Source organism: Acomys russatus, chromosome 29 (genome assembly GCF_903995435.1).
Source record: "Acomys russatus chromosome 29, mAcoRus1.1, whole genome shotgun sequence".
Classification (NCBI taxonomy): Eukaryota; Metazoa; Chordata; class Mammalia; order Rodentia; family Muridae; genus Acomys; species Acomys russatus.
This window is the reverse complement of record NC_067165.1, coordinates 40,260,051-40,275,185: the sequence shown is the minus strand read 5'-3', so window position 1 is coordinate 40,275,185 and position 15,135 is coordinate 40,260,051. Positions and strand designations below refer to the sequence as shown.

The 15,135-nt window shown below is 48.7% G+C and overlaps 2 protein-coding genes across 2 annotated transcripts in view; one reads left to right on the top strand and one right to left on the bottom strand.

Moving 5' to 3' along the window:
* Positions 1-273: 273 nt before the first annotated feature.
* Dffa (DNA fragmentation factor subunit alpha) lies at positions 274-7,023 on the bottom strand. The gene is made up of 6 exons (XM_051172172.1): positions 6,779-7,023; positions 4,412-4,573; positions 3,692-3,834; positions 2,017-2,206; positions 1,677-1,828; positions 274-541 (listed from the first exon to the last, which is right to left on the bottom strand). Exons 1-6 carry the CDS (start codon positions 6,912-6,914, stop codon positions 329-331), a joined length of 996 nt encoding a protein of 331 aa, XP_051028129.1. The 5' UTR covers positions 6,915-7,023; the 3' UTR covers positions 274-328.
* Positions 7,024-12,833: 5,810 nt separating this feature from the next.
* Positions 12,834-15,135, top strand: part of Pex14 (peroxisomal biogenesis factor 14) — a 131,344-nt gene continuing 129,042 nt past the window's right edge. Inside the window, exon 1 of the mRNA XM_051172170.1 lies at positions 12,834-12,954. Coding sequence (XP_051028127.1) covers positions 12,919-12,954 — 36 coding nt within the window. The 5' untranslated portion in view covers positions 12,834-12,918. The remainder of the gene's footprint in view (positions 12,955-15,135) is intronic.

Genomic DNA, 15,135 nt, shown 5'->3' with positions numbered 1-15,135 from the left:
CACTGGGTGCACTTCCAGAGCACCCAGAGTCGATTCCCAGCACCCGCATGGTGCCCACAGCTGTCTGTAACCCCAGTTCCGGGGGACCCGACATCCTCTTCTGGCTTTCATGGACTTGAGGTACACAGACATACATACAGGCGAAACACGCGTACACACAGAAAACAAAAACGGCAATCTAAGTACATTAGCAGGAGGTAGAAGCCACCTGTGCTCAGAGCATCCTGGAAGGCAGGAGGTAGAGTAGACCGCAGGCAGGGATTCGATGAAGGTATTTACTGGTGACAGAACCAAGGCTTTTCCTCAGCAGAGCTTGCCTCCCGTCGTGCTATGCCGGGTCTTGTTTGGCCCGTTTGGGACTCTGCTGTACCCCAGGCAGTGGAGTCTTCTGTGCGGAAAGATTCCTGAGTGAACGCAAGCTCTGCATTTGCTGCAGGCGCAGGGCGAGCTCCGTGCTACAGGCCTGCTGCACTGTCTCTGCCTTCTGTGTGTCCCAGCTCAGAGCAGCAGCCAGGGCTTTGGGGTCCTCCTTGGAGACCAGCTGCAGCAAGAATAAGAACCACTGACACCACTGCTTCCGTGCCCCTCACCTGTGCTTTCACATTTTGCTTTTTCTTTTTTTAGAGACAGGGTCCTGAACTGCAGCCGAGGCTGGCCTGGAACACACTATGATGTGCCTTTCTTTTTTTCCTTTCTTTTGTCCTTTGAGACAGGGTTTTTCTGTGTAGGCAGCCATGCCTGTCCTGGAATTCATTCTGTAGACCAGGCTGGCCTCGAACTCACCTGTCTCTGGCTTCCGAGTGCTGGGATTAAAACTGTGCGCCTCCACTACCCAGCTATGATGTGCCTTTCATAGCACGTGCTCATATGTCTTTTTAAAATCACTCAAGCCCAACAGGAAATTGAATTAAGCTCGTTAATATAATTTCCATCTCTTCTACCTAGGATTGGGAGGTACTTGGTACACAGAGACAAGGACACCCACACCCATCCCGATGGCCTGTACAAGGTGGGCCCCAGAGGCCTGCTGTCATTACTTCCCATGATGCTGGGGACCACACCCGGGGCCTTATGAATGCTGGCCAAGCGCTGGTCCTCACCCCCAGCCCTAAGTCTGCCTTTGTGTGCTACTGTACTAGCCTCAGATTACTTGGGGATCTTGGACTCGTACACCTTGAAGCCATTTCAGAAGCTTCAGGCCTGCAATTCCTTCAGGTCGTGATCAATTTGGACAAGAGACTAATGTTTCATGTCCTGAGGAAGTGCATTCTTTTTTAAAAGGCACTGGGAGCCCATTGGTGGTGGCGCATGCCTTTAATCCCAGCACTTGGGAGGCAGGTAGAGCTATGTGAGTTCAAAGCCAGCCTGGTCTACAAAGAGAGTTCCAGGATAGCCAAGGCTACACAGAGAAACTCTGTCTCAAGACACACACACACACACACACACACACACACACACACACACACACACTGCACTTCCCCCCAAAAAAGCTACTTGGATTTAGATTACATGAGATGTTTGCAAATGCTCTGGCTATTAAAAGGCAGATTTGCAGCTGTGAAGCTATGAGTCAGCTTGCAGAGGTAAAAGAAATCACATACATGCCTCTGCACCTCCAAACTACACTTCCAGGGAAAGCCCTGCTCTGCAGTTCAGGGTCCCTAGTTCTCGCCCACCTCCAAATCCTGACTAGATAAACTCAGCTCTGGAGCAGGCTTCTCCTTCAGTGCAGTGAGGGTGTGGCTTGTAAGCACCATGTCTGAAGCCATCTCTCTGCCGATGCCTGTGTCAACTGCATCCAACTCTTCACCAAGGGCAGCGTTAGCTTCTGCAAAGTAGACAAGAGAGTAAGCAGCAGGCTATGGACCACAACCACCCAGCTGAGCAGGCAGCCATCAGTGGGTGTGAGGGAAGCATCACTCCCAGGCCACTGTCCTCCTCAGGGAACCGGGCTGCTCTGCAACAAGGCCCCACCCGCAGGATGCTCCCCGAGCAGCCGCAGTGGGGGAGGCCTACCTTCCTGCTTGGAGAAGATGCTGCCCTCCTTTTGCAAGGCCTGCAGGTAGAGTTCCAGGAGCTGCTTGGACTGGCGGGCTTCTTCTCGCTGGTCCAGCACCTGCTGGAGTGTGTTCTGGAGCCCTTGGACGGTGGCACAACTTTGGCAAAGTTCCTGAGCCAGCTCTGAACACGGGGTGTCAATGAGAGCCTGGAGGTCAGAAGAAGGATCTGAGAGAGCTCAAGGCAGTGTGCAAGCTCACAGCATTCCCACCTCACCTGCTCCTCAAGTCATTGTAAGAGAAAAACATTTTGCCATTTCCAAAATTCTAGTGTGAAAACTGGGAAAATGAAGTACCGGTGTCACGTTAAAAACAAAATTAAACCTCCACTTAAAAATTCCACTACACACTCGGGAGGCAGAGGCAGGCAGGTCGCTGTGAGTTCGAGGCCAGCCTGGTCTACAAAATGAGTCTAGAACAGCCAAGGCTACACAGGAAAACAAAACAAAACTAAAAGAAAAGAAATTCCACTACACGGGCTGGAGAGAGGGCTCAGCAGTTAAGAGTATGTACTGCTCTTGTAGAGGCCCTGACTTTAGTTCCCAGCACTCATGCTGGGCGGCTCGCAGCTTCCTGTAACTCCAGCTCCAGGGGACCCCCACTTCTGGCCTCTACTAGCACCTGTACTCATGTGCACGGACCACCCCTGGAACATACAAACCCCACATATAATTAAATCTTATCCCCCAAAAATTAAAAAAAAAAAAAAGAAATCCAACAAAGACGCTAAAGGAGACAACTGATCATTTTCACAATGAGTCAATATAAAGAATTAAAAGTACTATTGTTGTTGTGGTTACTGTTTGTGGTAGCGCACACCTGTGATCCCAGCACCTCTATGGCTACATCGCAGTTTAGGCTCAGTCTGGAATACGTAAGACTGGTCTCAAATCAACAACAACTAAATTGCTTCACAAGAAAAAGACCAAAATCTTGACAGTCTTGGGAGCGCCTCTAAACGTGTTAACTTGCTATGCAGCTTAAGAAACATGCAAATTTCACTAAGCTAGGGTGGGGCTCAGGGGCACAGTGACTGCCCAACATCCACAAGGGTTGGACCTTTAGCGTTGAAAACAAACAAAAAGGGCTAATGGTAAAATGATCCTTGCTTTAAAAAAAAGAAAGAAAAAATCTAGTTGTGGTGGCACATGCCTTAATCTCATCAAGGGAAAGGCAGAGACAGGTGGATCTCTGTGAGTGCAAAGGCAGTTTGGTCGGTCTATATAGCATGTTCTAGGACAGCCAGGGATACATAGTGAGGCCCTGCCTCTAACTAAATAGATAAGTAGATAAATTAACCCCCATCTCCAAAAAACAAAACAAAATCCCCAGCACTTAGGTGGCAGAGGTGGGCGGATCTCTGTGAGTTCGAGGCCAGCCTGGACTACAAAGTGAGTCTGGAAGAGCCAGGGCTGTTACACAGAGAAACCCTGTCTGGAAAAACAAACAAGCAAAAAATCAAAACAACAACAAAAAAACAAAAAACAAAAACAAAAAAAAAAACCCCCCAAAACCAAAGATATCAGCAGACAGTGGAACAGTGGAGTTGGTATGTCAGGGAGACAGGAGCATGGACCCTAAGGTTCTCAGACCGCAGAACTGGCAAGTGCTGTGAGGCTGTGGAGGAGACTTACTTGAAGGTCCTCTTCTGACAGTAGGATGATGCTGGACAGATCCTCTTTCAGCTGTCTGGCCACATTCTTCCACTTCACCCCTGCCCCGCTATCTGTTTCATCTGTATCAAAGGACTCTTGCGAAACCCAAGCTGTTCCCCCATCTGGAACAGAGAGAAATGCCAGTCAGGTCAGTGACTCAGGGACCCCGACACATAGCACTATGGAGAATGCGCGTGTCCTTCCAAATGGCCACGCAGACGAAGTCAGTGAGGGAGAGGCACCTTTTCTCGGGGGACTCACAGGAATGTAAAGCCTCACCTCGGGCCTTAACTTTTCCTCTTCTGTCTTCAACTTAATTCTCTGTGAAACTGCCCTGTATTCTGCGTGCCACGTAAAATCAATCACTAACTGATGCGGCACCTTGGACGACGTCTGGAGACATTCTCGGTTGTCACAGTTGGGATAGCTGCATAATTTGCCCGGTCAGCTGGCTAGAAATGGCAAGGCCGAGATTCACGGCCCCAATCTCACTGAAACACTAGGGTTCAGCGGCTGTGGGCCTGGGTGAGATGTCTCACTCATCCTCATTCCCCGGCCTCAGCACCATGCCTGGCACACCAAGGGGCCCAGGTACCATCTGCTGGGTAAATGCTTAGACAGAGAGCCAAACAGCAGCCACTGGCCTGTGAGGCCAGTTGAACCGTGACAGCTAGTGGTTACGCGGCCTCAACTTCTTACCTGAATTGTTGTAAGTCCACTTCTCATTGCAGGCCAATGCCACGAACTTCGTGTTGGTAGGGAGACAAAGGAAGTAGTCGTCGTCGTCCACGATGGTGCCATCCTCTGCCAGGACCAGGGTGATTGGTGTCAGGGACTTATCAATGGCCAGTATGTCACAGGCTGAGAAGAATAACATATTTGGCAGGTGACAAACATCCATAAGGAAATTACATCCGCCTTAGTTCTCTCTAGTACGCATGCCCCAAGAGCTAATTACAGTTCCTGGGGACAATAAGAGATATGACCACAAGCATAATCTTAGCACTAATGTACACCTAGCATCGTACACCTAGTAAAGTTCTAGCTGTTTTTCAGATAAAACAACTGATTCTTCCAGACGTGGTGGCGCACGCCTTTAATTCCAGCGCTCAGGAGGCAGAGGCAGGCGGATTACTGTGAGTTCGAGGCCAGCCTGGGCTACAAAAGCAAGTCCAGGACAGCCAGAACTACAAGCGAAACCCTGTCTCAAAACAAAACAAAACAACTAATCCTGTACTATTTTTATTCCTATTAAGAGACAATGAACTTATTAAGCTCAGAGAGATCAAATAACTTATTCAAAATCACACAGGAAGTGGCTCCTTTTAGGAGGCTAGAGAGATGGCTTAGAGGTTTAAAGCACTGACTGTTCTTCCAGAAGACCCAGGTTCAACTCCCAGCACCCACATGGCAGCTCACAACTGTCTGTAACCTGACAGCCTCACACAGACAAACATGCAGGCAAAATACCAATGCATATAAAATACATTTAAAAAATAAGAAAAAATATATTTAAAAAATTCTTTTTAGATATTATATATATGAATCCCGCCCCCTCTTTCTTTGAATTTGACTTTTTGAGACAGGGTTTCTCTGTGTAGCCCTGGCTGTCCTGGAACTGACTCTGTAGACCAGGCTCGGCTCTAACTCAGAGATCCACCTGCCTCTGCCTCCCGAGTACTGGGATTAAAGGCGTGCACCACCACGCCCAGCTGAACATTTTATTCTGAATGTCTGTGTGTGGACCACATTCATGGGTTGTGCCCAAGGAGGCCGGAAGAGGGCGTTGCTTGCCCTGGCACTGAAGTTACAGATGGTTGTGAGCCACACCATGTGGGTGCTAAGAACTGAAACCAGATCCTCTGCAAGAGTAGCCAGTGCTGTTAACAGCTGAGCCATCTCTCCAGCACCCCAAACTGACAGTTAAATCCAATGTGGCTCCCACAGCTACGCCGACTCTAACGTAGGAGGCGCATTTGCGTCTACTTAAGTAAGCACCAACGAGAGCCTGCTCTGATTACTTGTGGCCAAGCAATACTGTCGCTTGTTCACTTATTCAGTGGTCATCTTAAGTTCTACATATCAAATGTCAGAAGAAAAAAAAAGAAAAGTTCTTCCTCTTCTTTGTAGCTCTCTTCCTTCAGAGTGTTCTAGACTAAAGGGAAACACATCAATGGCAGAAGCTTGTCTCAATTATTTATTCGTTTTTTACTATTGCCAGGCAGGAGGCTTTCCACAATGCTGTCATTGCCCAAAATAGAACAGCCAAAGCCACCTATAGGCTCAGCTGCAGAACACAGGCCTCTGTGCCAAGGACACCCAACCAATGCAACACGAAGTGGCACTAAAGTTGAAGTGACCTAGTGCAGGGCTGAAATGCAAACCTCGATGTGGCAGAATCCTTGTCACCAAATCAAACCCCGCTCCTGGGTCTCAGTGGCTCTCAGGAAGCGCTCCACAGCCTGGCGCACACTATGATTACATGGCCGGAGCTAGCTTACATGGAAGCCCTGCAGAATTTCTTTGGCTACATAAATTTGTTGCTACGGGCTAATAACTCTTCTAAGTAATTTGAAGAGACCATCTTACTTGAGAGTCTCAACAATCCTTTGAAGCAAGGCTGGAAATACACTCACTACACTGCTGGGAAAACAAAGGGCCCAAAGTTGGGGAAGTGTAAGGTTCAGGCTGGGAACCTGGGTCAGTTTACGTGCCTTGCCTGTACTCTAAGGGGAAGGGACTGGCAGCTCCCTTCCAATGGAACTGGTACTGACTGTGGACACCCGTCCCCACGCCAAGTACCCACTGTGGACAGCCATCCCCATGCCGCCAGGGGTACCGTCCCTGAGCCACCGTGGAGAGAATACACTAGACCTCTGTATGGTTCAAAAATCAGGCCACTGAGCCTGGATCTTCACGGAACTTCCATTCCCCTTCCCGAGCCTCTCACTGGAGACAAGTAAAACGCGCCAGGAGTCTGCCAATCGCTGGACCCACGTGGGCCGGTGCTGTCCCTAGGCTCTGGGGACACCTTCCCGACCCCGCCCGGTCCCCTCGTCAGCCGACCTTTGCTCCTCAGCTCCTCGAGGCTGGAGGCCGCCACGCCGTGCTGATCACGGCTGTGGTTGCGGCGTAGCAGACAGGGTTTGAGAGGTCGGACATCGTCTGGGTCCGGGGCGCTGGCTCCTCGCGACAGCTCCATCCTCAAAGTGCTACCTGACAAACTCTGGGAGATGCCGAGCAGCCCAGAGTCGCTTTCCCGGTCTCTTGACGCCCCTCCTCCGGGGACCTGCCGGGAAATGTAGTTGCCTTTCCACAACAGGGTGCGCGAACACCGAGGCACGCCGGGAGATGTAGTTCTAGTCGTGGCTTATCGCTTGCATTCCAGGGCACTTACAGGTGTGGTTTCTGGTTTCAAAGCCAGTGGCTGGGATTCAGCTCAGGAATGGGGGCAGTAGAATCAGTTCAATATCCTTGGCTACATACTGACTTTAAGGCAAATTTAGGCCACGTGACACCCAGTATAAAACAAAAACAAAAGCAAACACAAAAGCGGAAGATCCAACATCCGACCTTTGCCCTCAAGGCCCAAAGAGACACACAGTTACATAATCTGAAAACACTGCCATCTGTGAACCTTTTTTTTTTTTTTTCGAGACTGGATTTCTCTGTGTAGCCTTGGCTGTCCTGGTCTCGCTTTGTAGACCAGGCTGGCCTCGAACTCACAGAGATCCGCCTGCGAACCAGCATTATGGCAGCTGAATCGTTAGATCTGTTACTCGAAGTTTTTGAAATGGGATCTCACTGTGACTATGAAGATCAGGCTCCTCCTCTTGCTGCTGCTCCCGTAGCTCGGGGGTTGTAGGTGTGTGCCAGCCTGCCCTGTTCTCAGCCCTTCTATCAACATCACCACCCCCCCCCCCACCATCATTTTGTATATTTATGATGTTGGGCCCTTGGGTGCTAAGCATGAGCTCCACCACTGAGCCACGTCCCCTAATTCTGTTCTAGGCATGGTAAACACTAGCTCTTCTGAAGGGAAAAAACCCAACCAAACAAACAGACCCGCTTTAGAGGAATGTGTGGCAGAGCAGTGGCTGAACATTTCAAGCAGCTCTGTGACTGGTTCACAGTTTCCCTTTACTTCCTGACTTGTGTGCGATCTTACCATTCTGTCTTGCCAAAGGACAACTTTTCTTTTCTTTTTTCTTTTTTTTTTTTAAGACCAAGAAATGAATTCGGACAGATTTTCTTAGTTTGCATTTTTGTTTATTTTCAATTCTGTAATTAGGCACCACTTAATTCTATAAAATACAGTTGAGTTTTCCCAATGAGCAGAACAGAAAGGTTGATTTTTTTTTAGCCAGAAAAGGATAAAAAAAAAAAAAAAAAGAAGTATTTTTCACTTCAAAGTTACTTTCCTTGTAAATCAAAGACAAGGAAATATAACAATAGAAAAATAACTAGTTAGTCAACACCACGTCACTCCAGATCACCTTTTTATGTAAGAATTAAGGCAGAGGTAACTTCAGAATGAGCCTGTGTGAGAAATCTATTTCTCTAATCTTGATGTCTGGGAAGTTCAGATAAAACACTTTATTCTAAATTTGGTGATGTGAAATCTTAGCAAGAATCCCCACCCCCACACCCAATACTAGGAATCAAACTTAAGGTCTTGTTCAGGCTAGGTAAATGTTTTAGCATTTAGTGACCCCTAGTTTGTATTTTTCTAAAAATTTATATATATATTTATTTTATGTGCATTGTGTTTTGCCCGCATGCATGTTTGTGTGAGGGGCAGTTGTTGGCTGCCATGTGGGTGCTGGGAATTGAACCCGGGTCCCCTGGAACAGCAGTTAGTACTCTTATTCACTGAGCCATCTCTCCAGGCCCTCCTAGTTTGTATTTTGATTTTTTTTTTCCAAGACAGGGTTTTTCTGTGTAGCCTTGGCTGTCTTTGACTCACTTTGTAGACCAGACTGGCCTCGAACTCACAGAGATCCACCTGCCTCTGCTTTCCAAGTGCTGGGATTAAAGGCATGCGCCACCACCGCCTGGCACTGTATTTTGATTTTTTAGCCCAATTTGTTGGTGTCTAACGCAACAACTTAGTCTACAACAATGTCTTCCTCTGGTAATTGCTATTAGCAGCCTTTTTATGTGGTTAAGGAGAGGTGACTGGTGGTGCACACTTTTAATCCCAGCACTGGGAGGTGGAGGCAACCAGATCTCTGTGAGTTCAAGGCCAGCCTAGTCTACAAAGCGAGTCCAGAACAGCCAGGGCTACACAGAGAAACCCTGTCTTGTAAAAACTGCCTTGTGTGAGGGTGTTAGAATAACACCAGTTATTGCCAGTTACAGTAAATATGAAAGCCTGGAGGCGGGGGGGGGGGCGGGGGCAAGGAAGGGGGCTACAAGAAGAACACTTGGAAAAGACAGTTGGAGGAGGAAGAGAAGGCTGTTGGTGACTTTGCTGTTGCTGGCTGAATGTCCTGACGATAGAGATTGGCATTGCCCCAAAGAACCCGATGACCCAAAACAGCAGGAAGCAGCTAAAAAGAACTGCGCCCCTTCTCCCTGCTAACCTTTTCTCTCCTCCCTCTCAATGGGTTGGAAGGGAGGGTAGAGAAAGTAAAGAACCCCAAATAAAGTAGGTTTAAAAAAATCAAAGCCAGCCTGGCATGGTGGCCCAGGCCTGTAATCCCAGCACTCAGGGAGACAGAGGCAGGTGGATTGCTGTGAGTTCAAGGCCAGCCTGGTCTACAAAGATAGTCCAGGACAGCCAAAACTACACAGAGGAACCCTCTCTCAAAAAAACCCCCCCCAAAAAACTCAAACAAAACAAAACAAAACAAAAAAACCAGCCGGGCATGATGGCACACGCCTTTAATCTCAGCACTTGGGAGGCAGAGGCAGGCAGATCGCTGTGAGTTTGAGGTCAGCCTGGTCTATAAAGTGAGTCCAGGACAACCAAGGCCACACAGGAAACCCTGTCTCGAAAAAACAAAACAAAACAAAACAAAAACCCAACCAAACAAACAAAAAACTCCAACAACAACAACAAAATCAAAGCCTCCAAAATCTGGTTTGTGTCTCTTTTATCTTTTTTTTTTTTTTTGGTTGTTGAGACAGGGTTTCTCTGTGTATCCTTGGCTGTCCTGGACTCTGTAGACCAGGCTGGCCTCGAACTCACAGCGATCTGCCTGCCTCTGCCTCCCAAGTGCTGGGATTAAAGGCGTGCGCCATCACCGCCCAGCTGGTTTGGGTCTCTTGACAATTGAGGATCAAAAAGCAAAAAAGCCCAAGTAGTAAAAAACACCATTAAATTTGCCTGTAGGTGGCACAAGCCTGCAATCCCAGGACTCAGGAGGCAGAGGCAGGCAGATCTCTGTGAGTTCGAGGCCAGCCTGGTCTACAAAGATAGTCCAGGACAGCCAAGGCTACACAGAGAAACCCTGTCTCAAAAAGGAAAAAAAAAGAAAAGAAAAGAAAAGAAAAGAAAAAGTTTGCCTGTAGGGAGATGATAATCTCCTCTCTGAGCACTATCTGTTGAAACAGGTACTGAAGTCTATCTATGCCATGAGTCAAACCTGTGACCTTTGACTTTGCCAGCATTGCTCTGTCATCTGTAATCCAGAACAATGAACTTCATGAACCTCCTGGTAGTGGTACAGGCCTGCAGTCCCAGGACTTAGGAGGTTCAAGGTCATCATCCTCAATTATGAGGCAATTTTGATGCCAGCCTAGACTATATCTTTAAACAAAGATAAGGAAAAGAACATAATGGGGCTGGGAGATGTTTCGGAGCATAGCTGTGCAAGCAAGAGCACCTGCTTTTGCCTGTTTGTTAAGAGGATACTGGGGTCGGGCTGGAGAGGTGGTTCAGAGGCTAAGAGCACCAAGTTCTAGTCCTAGCACCCACATGGAGGATCGCAGCCATCTATGCTGAGATCTGGTGCCCTCTTCTGGCGTCCAATTGTACATGCAGGCGAAACACTACAAATAATACATAAATCTTTTTTTTGTTTTTTGTTTTTTCGAGACAGAGTTTCTCTATGATAGCCTTGGCTGTCCTGGCCTTGAATTCACAGTGATCCGCCTGCCTCTGCTTCCCGAGTGCTGGGATTAAAGGCGTGCGCCACGACCGCCCGACAATAAATCTCAAAAAAAAAAAAAAAAAAAGAGGATACTGGGGTCTTGCTGGCTTTAATCCCAGCACTCAGCACTCGGGAGGCAGAGGCAGGCGGATCATTATGAGTTCGAGGCCAGCCTGGTCTACAAAGTGAGTCCAGGACAGCCAGGACAACAAGAGAAACTCTGTCTTGGAAAAAAAAAAAAGAATAAATTCTAATCTAGATTAAACATGGGCATTAGGAGAGGCGGCCTGAGAAAGCACTGCACACTAGTGTATAGGTGGGTTTCTCAGGACCGAGTGCTGGCTGTTTTGAGCAGTTCTGAGAAACTGTAAGTAGTCTGTTAAAGGGACTTTTACTTGCCCAATTGAATTGTTGTCTCTGAGGCTCACTGCCTCCATCTGCTAGCCTAGGCTTAGTCCTGGAAGCTTCTGGTCTCTGTACAATCTAACCTAGCCCTAGAATGTTTTCAGGCTCTGAGACTTACTGCTGAATAAGCGCCACCTTTTAGCTCTTTCTGAGTTCTGGCTGGCTGGCTCAACTCAGCCATTCTGGCTCAAACTCCTCTCCGAGCTGACTGATTCCATCTGGCTTCTCTCAGCTTCTCACTGAATAGCTCTGCTTAGCCTCAAACCAACTCGAGCAGTCTTCTGGCCTTTTCTCATCCTCTGGTTTGTTTTGCCTTCACCTGTGGCTAGCTTGTTTTCTCTTTAACCTCTCTCTGTAAAACTCTCCTGGTTCAAAACTGCTTCTGAATTCCGAGAACTGAACTGCCACAAACTCAACTCACTCTACTGCCTCTCAACTCACTGACTCAACCGAACTGCTGAACGGCACTGACTAGAACTCAGTGCTCTGCAGGCCTCTGTCTCCTGAGTGCTGGGATTAAGGCATGTACCACCATGCCTGGACCTAAGCTTTTCTTTACCTGAAACTTGCTCTATACCAGGATGGCCTTGAGCTCAGAGATCTGCTTGCCTTCATCTCCTGGGATTAAAGGCACGTCTGTATTTCACCTGGATCACACAGACCTAGGTCTTTGGATGTGATCTCTTGCCAGAGCAGCCACGCCAGGCGGTGGTGGCGCACGCCTTTAATCCCAGCCCTCAGGAGGCAGGCCAGCCTGGTCTACAAAGTGAGTCCAGGACAGACAAGGCTACACAGAGAAACCCTGTCTCAGAAAACAAAAAAATTCCTCCAGGTAGTCAATGACTAATACTGTACTGAATGGCTAAAATGTAATTTACATTTTCATGTGTTTACTAAATAAGTAGTTCCTAAATGTGCCCATGGCACTATGAGAATAGGGAGAGATTTAATTAAAGAATAAATATGGGTATGTGATGCAGACCTGTAATCTCAGCACCAGAGGTAGAGGCAGGAGGGTCGGGAGGAGCCAGTTTGTCTTGTGCTACACACAAAGTTTGAGGCTCCTTTCAATTACACGAGGCCTTGTCTAGGAAACGAAAAGAAACAAGCCTCTAAATAAACATGTAAATAAATAAATTTATTCCCATATATTCTGGTGGGGTATGTGGGAAGCCCGGGAGGAGGAAGTTAGGAGTCGATGTGACTAAACCATAGCGTTTCTATATAAACAATGTAAAACAACAACAAAAAGATACTCTATTTAAAAAAAAAAAAAAAAAAAATTGGGGCCAAGTGGTGGCAGCGGCGGCGGCGCCGCAAGCCTTTAATCCCAGCACTCGGGAGGCAGAGGCAGGCGGATCAATGTGAGTTCGAGGCCACCCTGGTCTACAAAAGCAAGTCCAGGACAGTCAAGGTTACACAGAGAAACCCTGTCTCGAAAAACCAAAAAACAAACAAACAAAAAAACAACGCCCCCGCCCCCACCAACCAACCAAACCAAAAAAAAAAAAAAAAACCATTGGACTATGGACTTTCCTGTAGACTGCAAGGTAACCGGGACACCAGGTTCAACCTTTTCTGCCCGGAGCCCGCCCCCATCGACAGGCTCAGGTCCTTCTACTTTGGTCTTGTCTGGAGAGTGAGAGCGAGTGCTCTTGGGAGAAACTTGGGCCAGCGGCGGTCGACTACTCAGGCCTCAGAAAGATGGCGTCCTCGGAGCAGGCAGAGCAGCCGAACCAGGTGAGGGGAGTGGGACTGCCCCGCCGCGACTTGGCAGGGGTCGGGCCTGGAGCGGGGCTGGGCGCGCGGCTGGCAGCAGGGCGACGACGACCCTGTCCTTTGAAGCTGAGGACCCCCGACTTCATTTCTCCTCTGGGCCCCGCCCCTCTCCGGGTCCTCCCCGCCCGGCTCCTCCCCCCCGTGACCCCTCGCTCACCACATTCCGGAGTTGGGGTCTCGGCAGCGGCCTCAGGCCCCCCCCCCGCGTCCTCGCCCGGCTGCCCCTCTGAGCCCGCTGGACTTCGTCGGGGAGGGTGGCGGGCCCCACTTAGCTTCTCAGCCCACAGATGTGTGGGCCCATGCTGGAGGAGAGGTGGGGAATGCTCGTTGGTACCCGGCTGTCTCCTGTCGGGGCGGGGGGCTGACGACTCCCGCTCCCCCCATCCTCAACCCTAAACCCTCCACCCAAGTACTAGCACCTCGGTCTTCATTCACCTTGGGACTTCCCTTGCCGAGTTGGAGAGTCGCTTCTTGGAAGGACTCCATCCCTCTCCGTTACGTTAGGAGGAAGGGGACGCACTGTGACTAGCAGACGCCACTGAGCTTTTGGCTGAGAATCCAGCCCTCGCTGATGTGGGTTTGGTTTCCTTACCCCGGGACTCACCTCCGAGTTCTTCACCTGCAGATTTCACTAGAAACCGCCTCAGTTATGGGCCAGTGAGGGCCAGTGTTGATGCTTGTGGGCTTCTGCTGCCGGAAAGTACTGATGCTAAGGCGTCTGAAGGGGTTTATAATCCAAAGGTGGGGTGGGATGAGGAGAGATGCTAAGAGGCAGCCTTTTTAGCGCCCGTGTGCTGTCGTGCAGAGGACAAGTTGTGTTTACTTTTGGATGTTGCTGGTGGAAGTCAGGACAGGTTTGTGGGAGTCGGTTCTCCTTCCACTGTGTGAATCTCGGAGATGGACCTAAGACCCTCAGGCTTGGCAGCAAACGCCTTTGCCTGCTCTAGCTCCAGAGTAGTGTTGATGATCCAACTCTCTCTCCTTTGTAAAGAGCAGAAGTGGGTGGCAAGGTTTTGTAACATGCCCTAAATCTCCTGGACCGTTGCCTATTGATTTCAGCCGACACTGTGTGTGAGTCCACTAGTTGGTTATCTTTTATTTTTTTCTTTCTCTTTTTTCTTTTCTTTTTCTTTTTTGATACAGGGTTTCTCTCTGTAACCTTGGCTGTCCTGGAACTCACTCTGTAGGCCAGCCTGACCTCGAACTCAGAGATCTCTGCCTGCTTCACTTCCCGAGTGCTGGGACTGAAGTCGTGCCCTGCCACCACCACCTGGCTAGTTGGCTATCTAATGTTTACCTTTAATTAGGATAGACCTAGGAAGAAAAAAAAATTTTAACCTGGGAATCTCATCATTCATCCTTCACCCCTTTGAAGCACCTTTAAGAGTTTTCAGCCTCTTAGCAATATTTCATTTCCTTCCGAGGCAGAGGACTACCACTTAGTACTCTCACTGTCTTTCTACTGGTGACAAGTCAATTAGAGGAATCACACTTAAAGGAGTGGGGCACTTAGATCAGCCTCTGTCAGTGCTGTGAGTAATTCAGGATGGTGTGTGTGTGTGTGTGTGTGTGTGTGTGTGTGTGTGTGTGAGCTGTAAGACATCAGAAATGATGTCTTCTCACTGCCCAGGGTTTTGGACTCTGGAGTGTCTAAAAGAGGGCTCCTCTTTTCTTCTGTTAGCCCACCTAGTTTGCTAAACTGCCCCCATGCCTCAGTGTCAGAATTTTCTGAACTGTTTAGGAATTGGGATTGAACTGTGTCCACAGTTTCTGATTCCTCCAGGACCCGTTCCTGTTTTATGAAGGGTACTAAAAGTCTTTCCACTTGGAAGCCTTGGCCAAGTGCCTGAGGGTCTTGGAAAGGGTCTAAGGTCTTTTTTTAAAAAATATTTTATTTAATGTTAATTTATGTGCATTGGTGTAGGGGGTGTCAGATGTTGGAGTTACAGACAGTTGTGAGCTGCCATGTGGGTGCTGGGAATTGAACCCGGGTCCTTTGGAAGAGCAGGCAGTGCTCTTCACCACTGAGTCATCTCTCCAGCCCCCAGTCTAAGGTCTTTTAAGGGGTTGGTCAACACTGGTTCAGTTTCAGCTCTGCCTCTCCTTTGCCCTCCTTCCCAAAGCCAGTACAGATGGCATTGC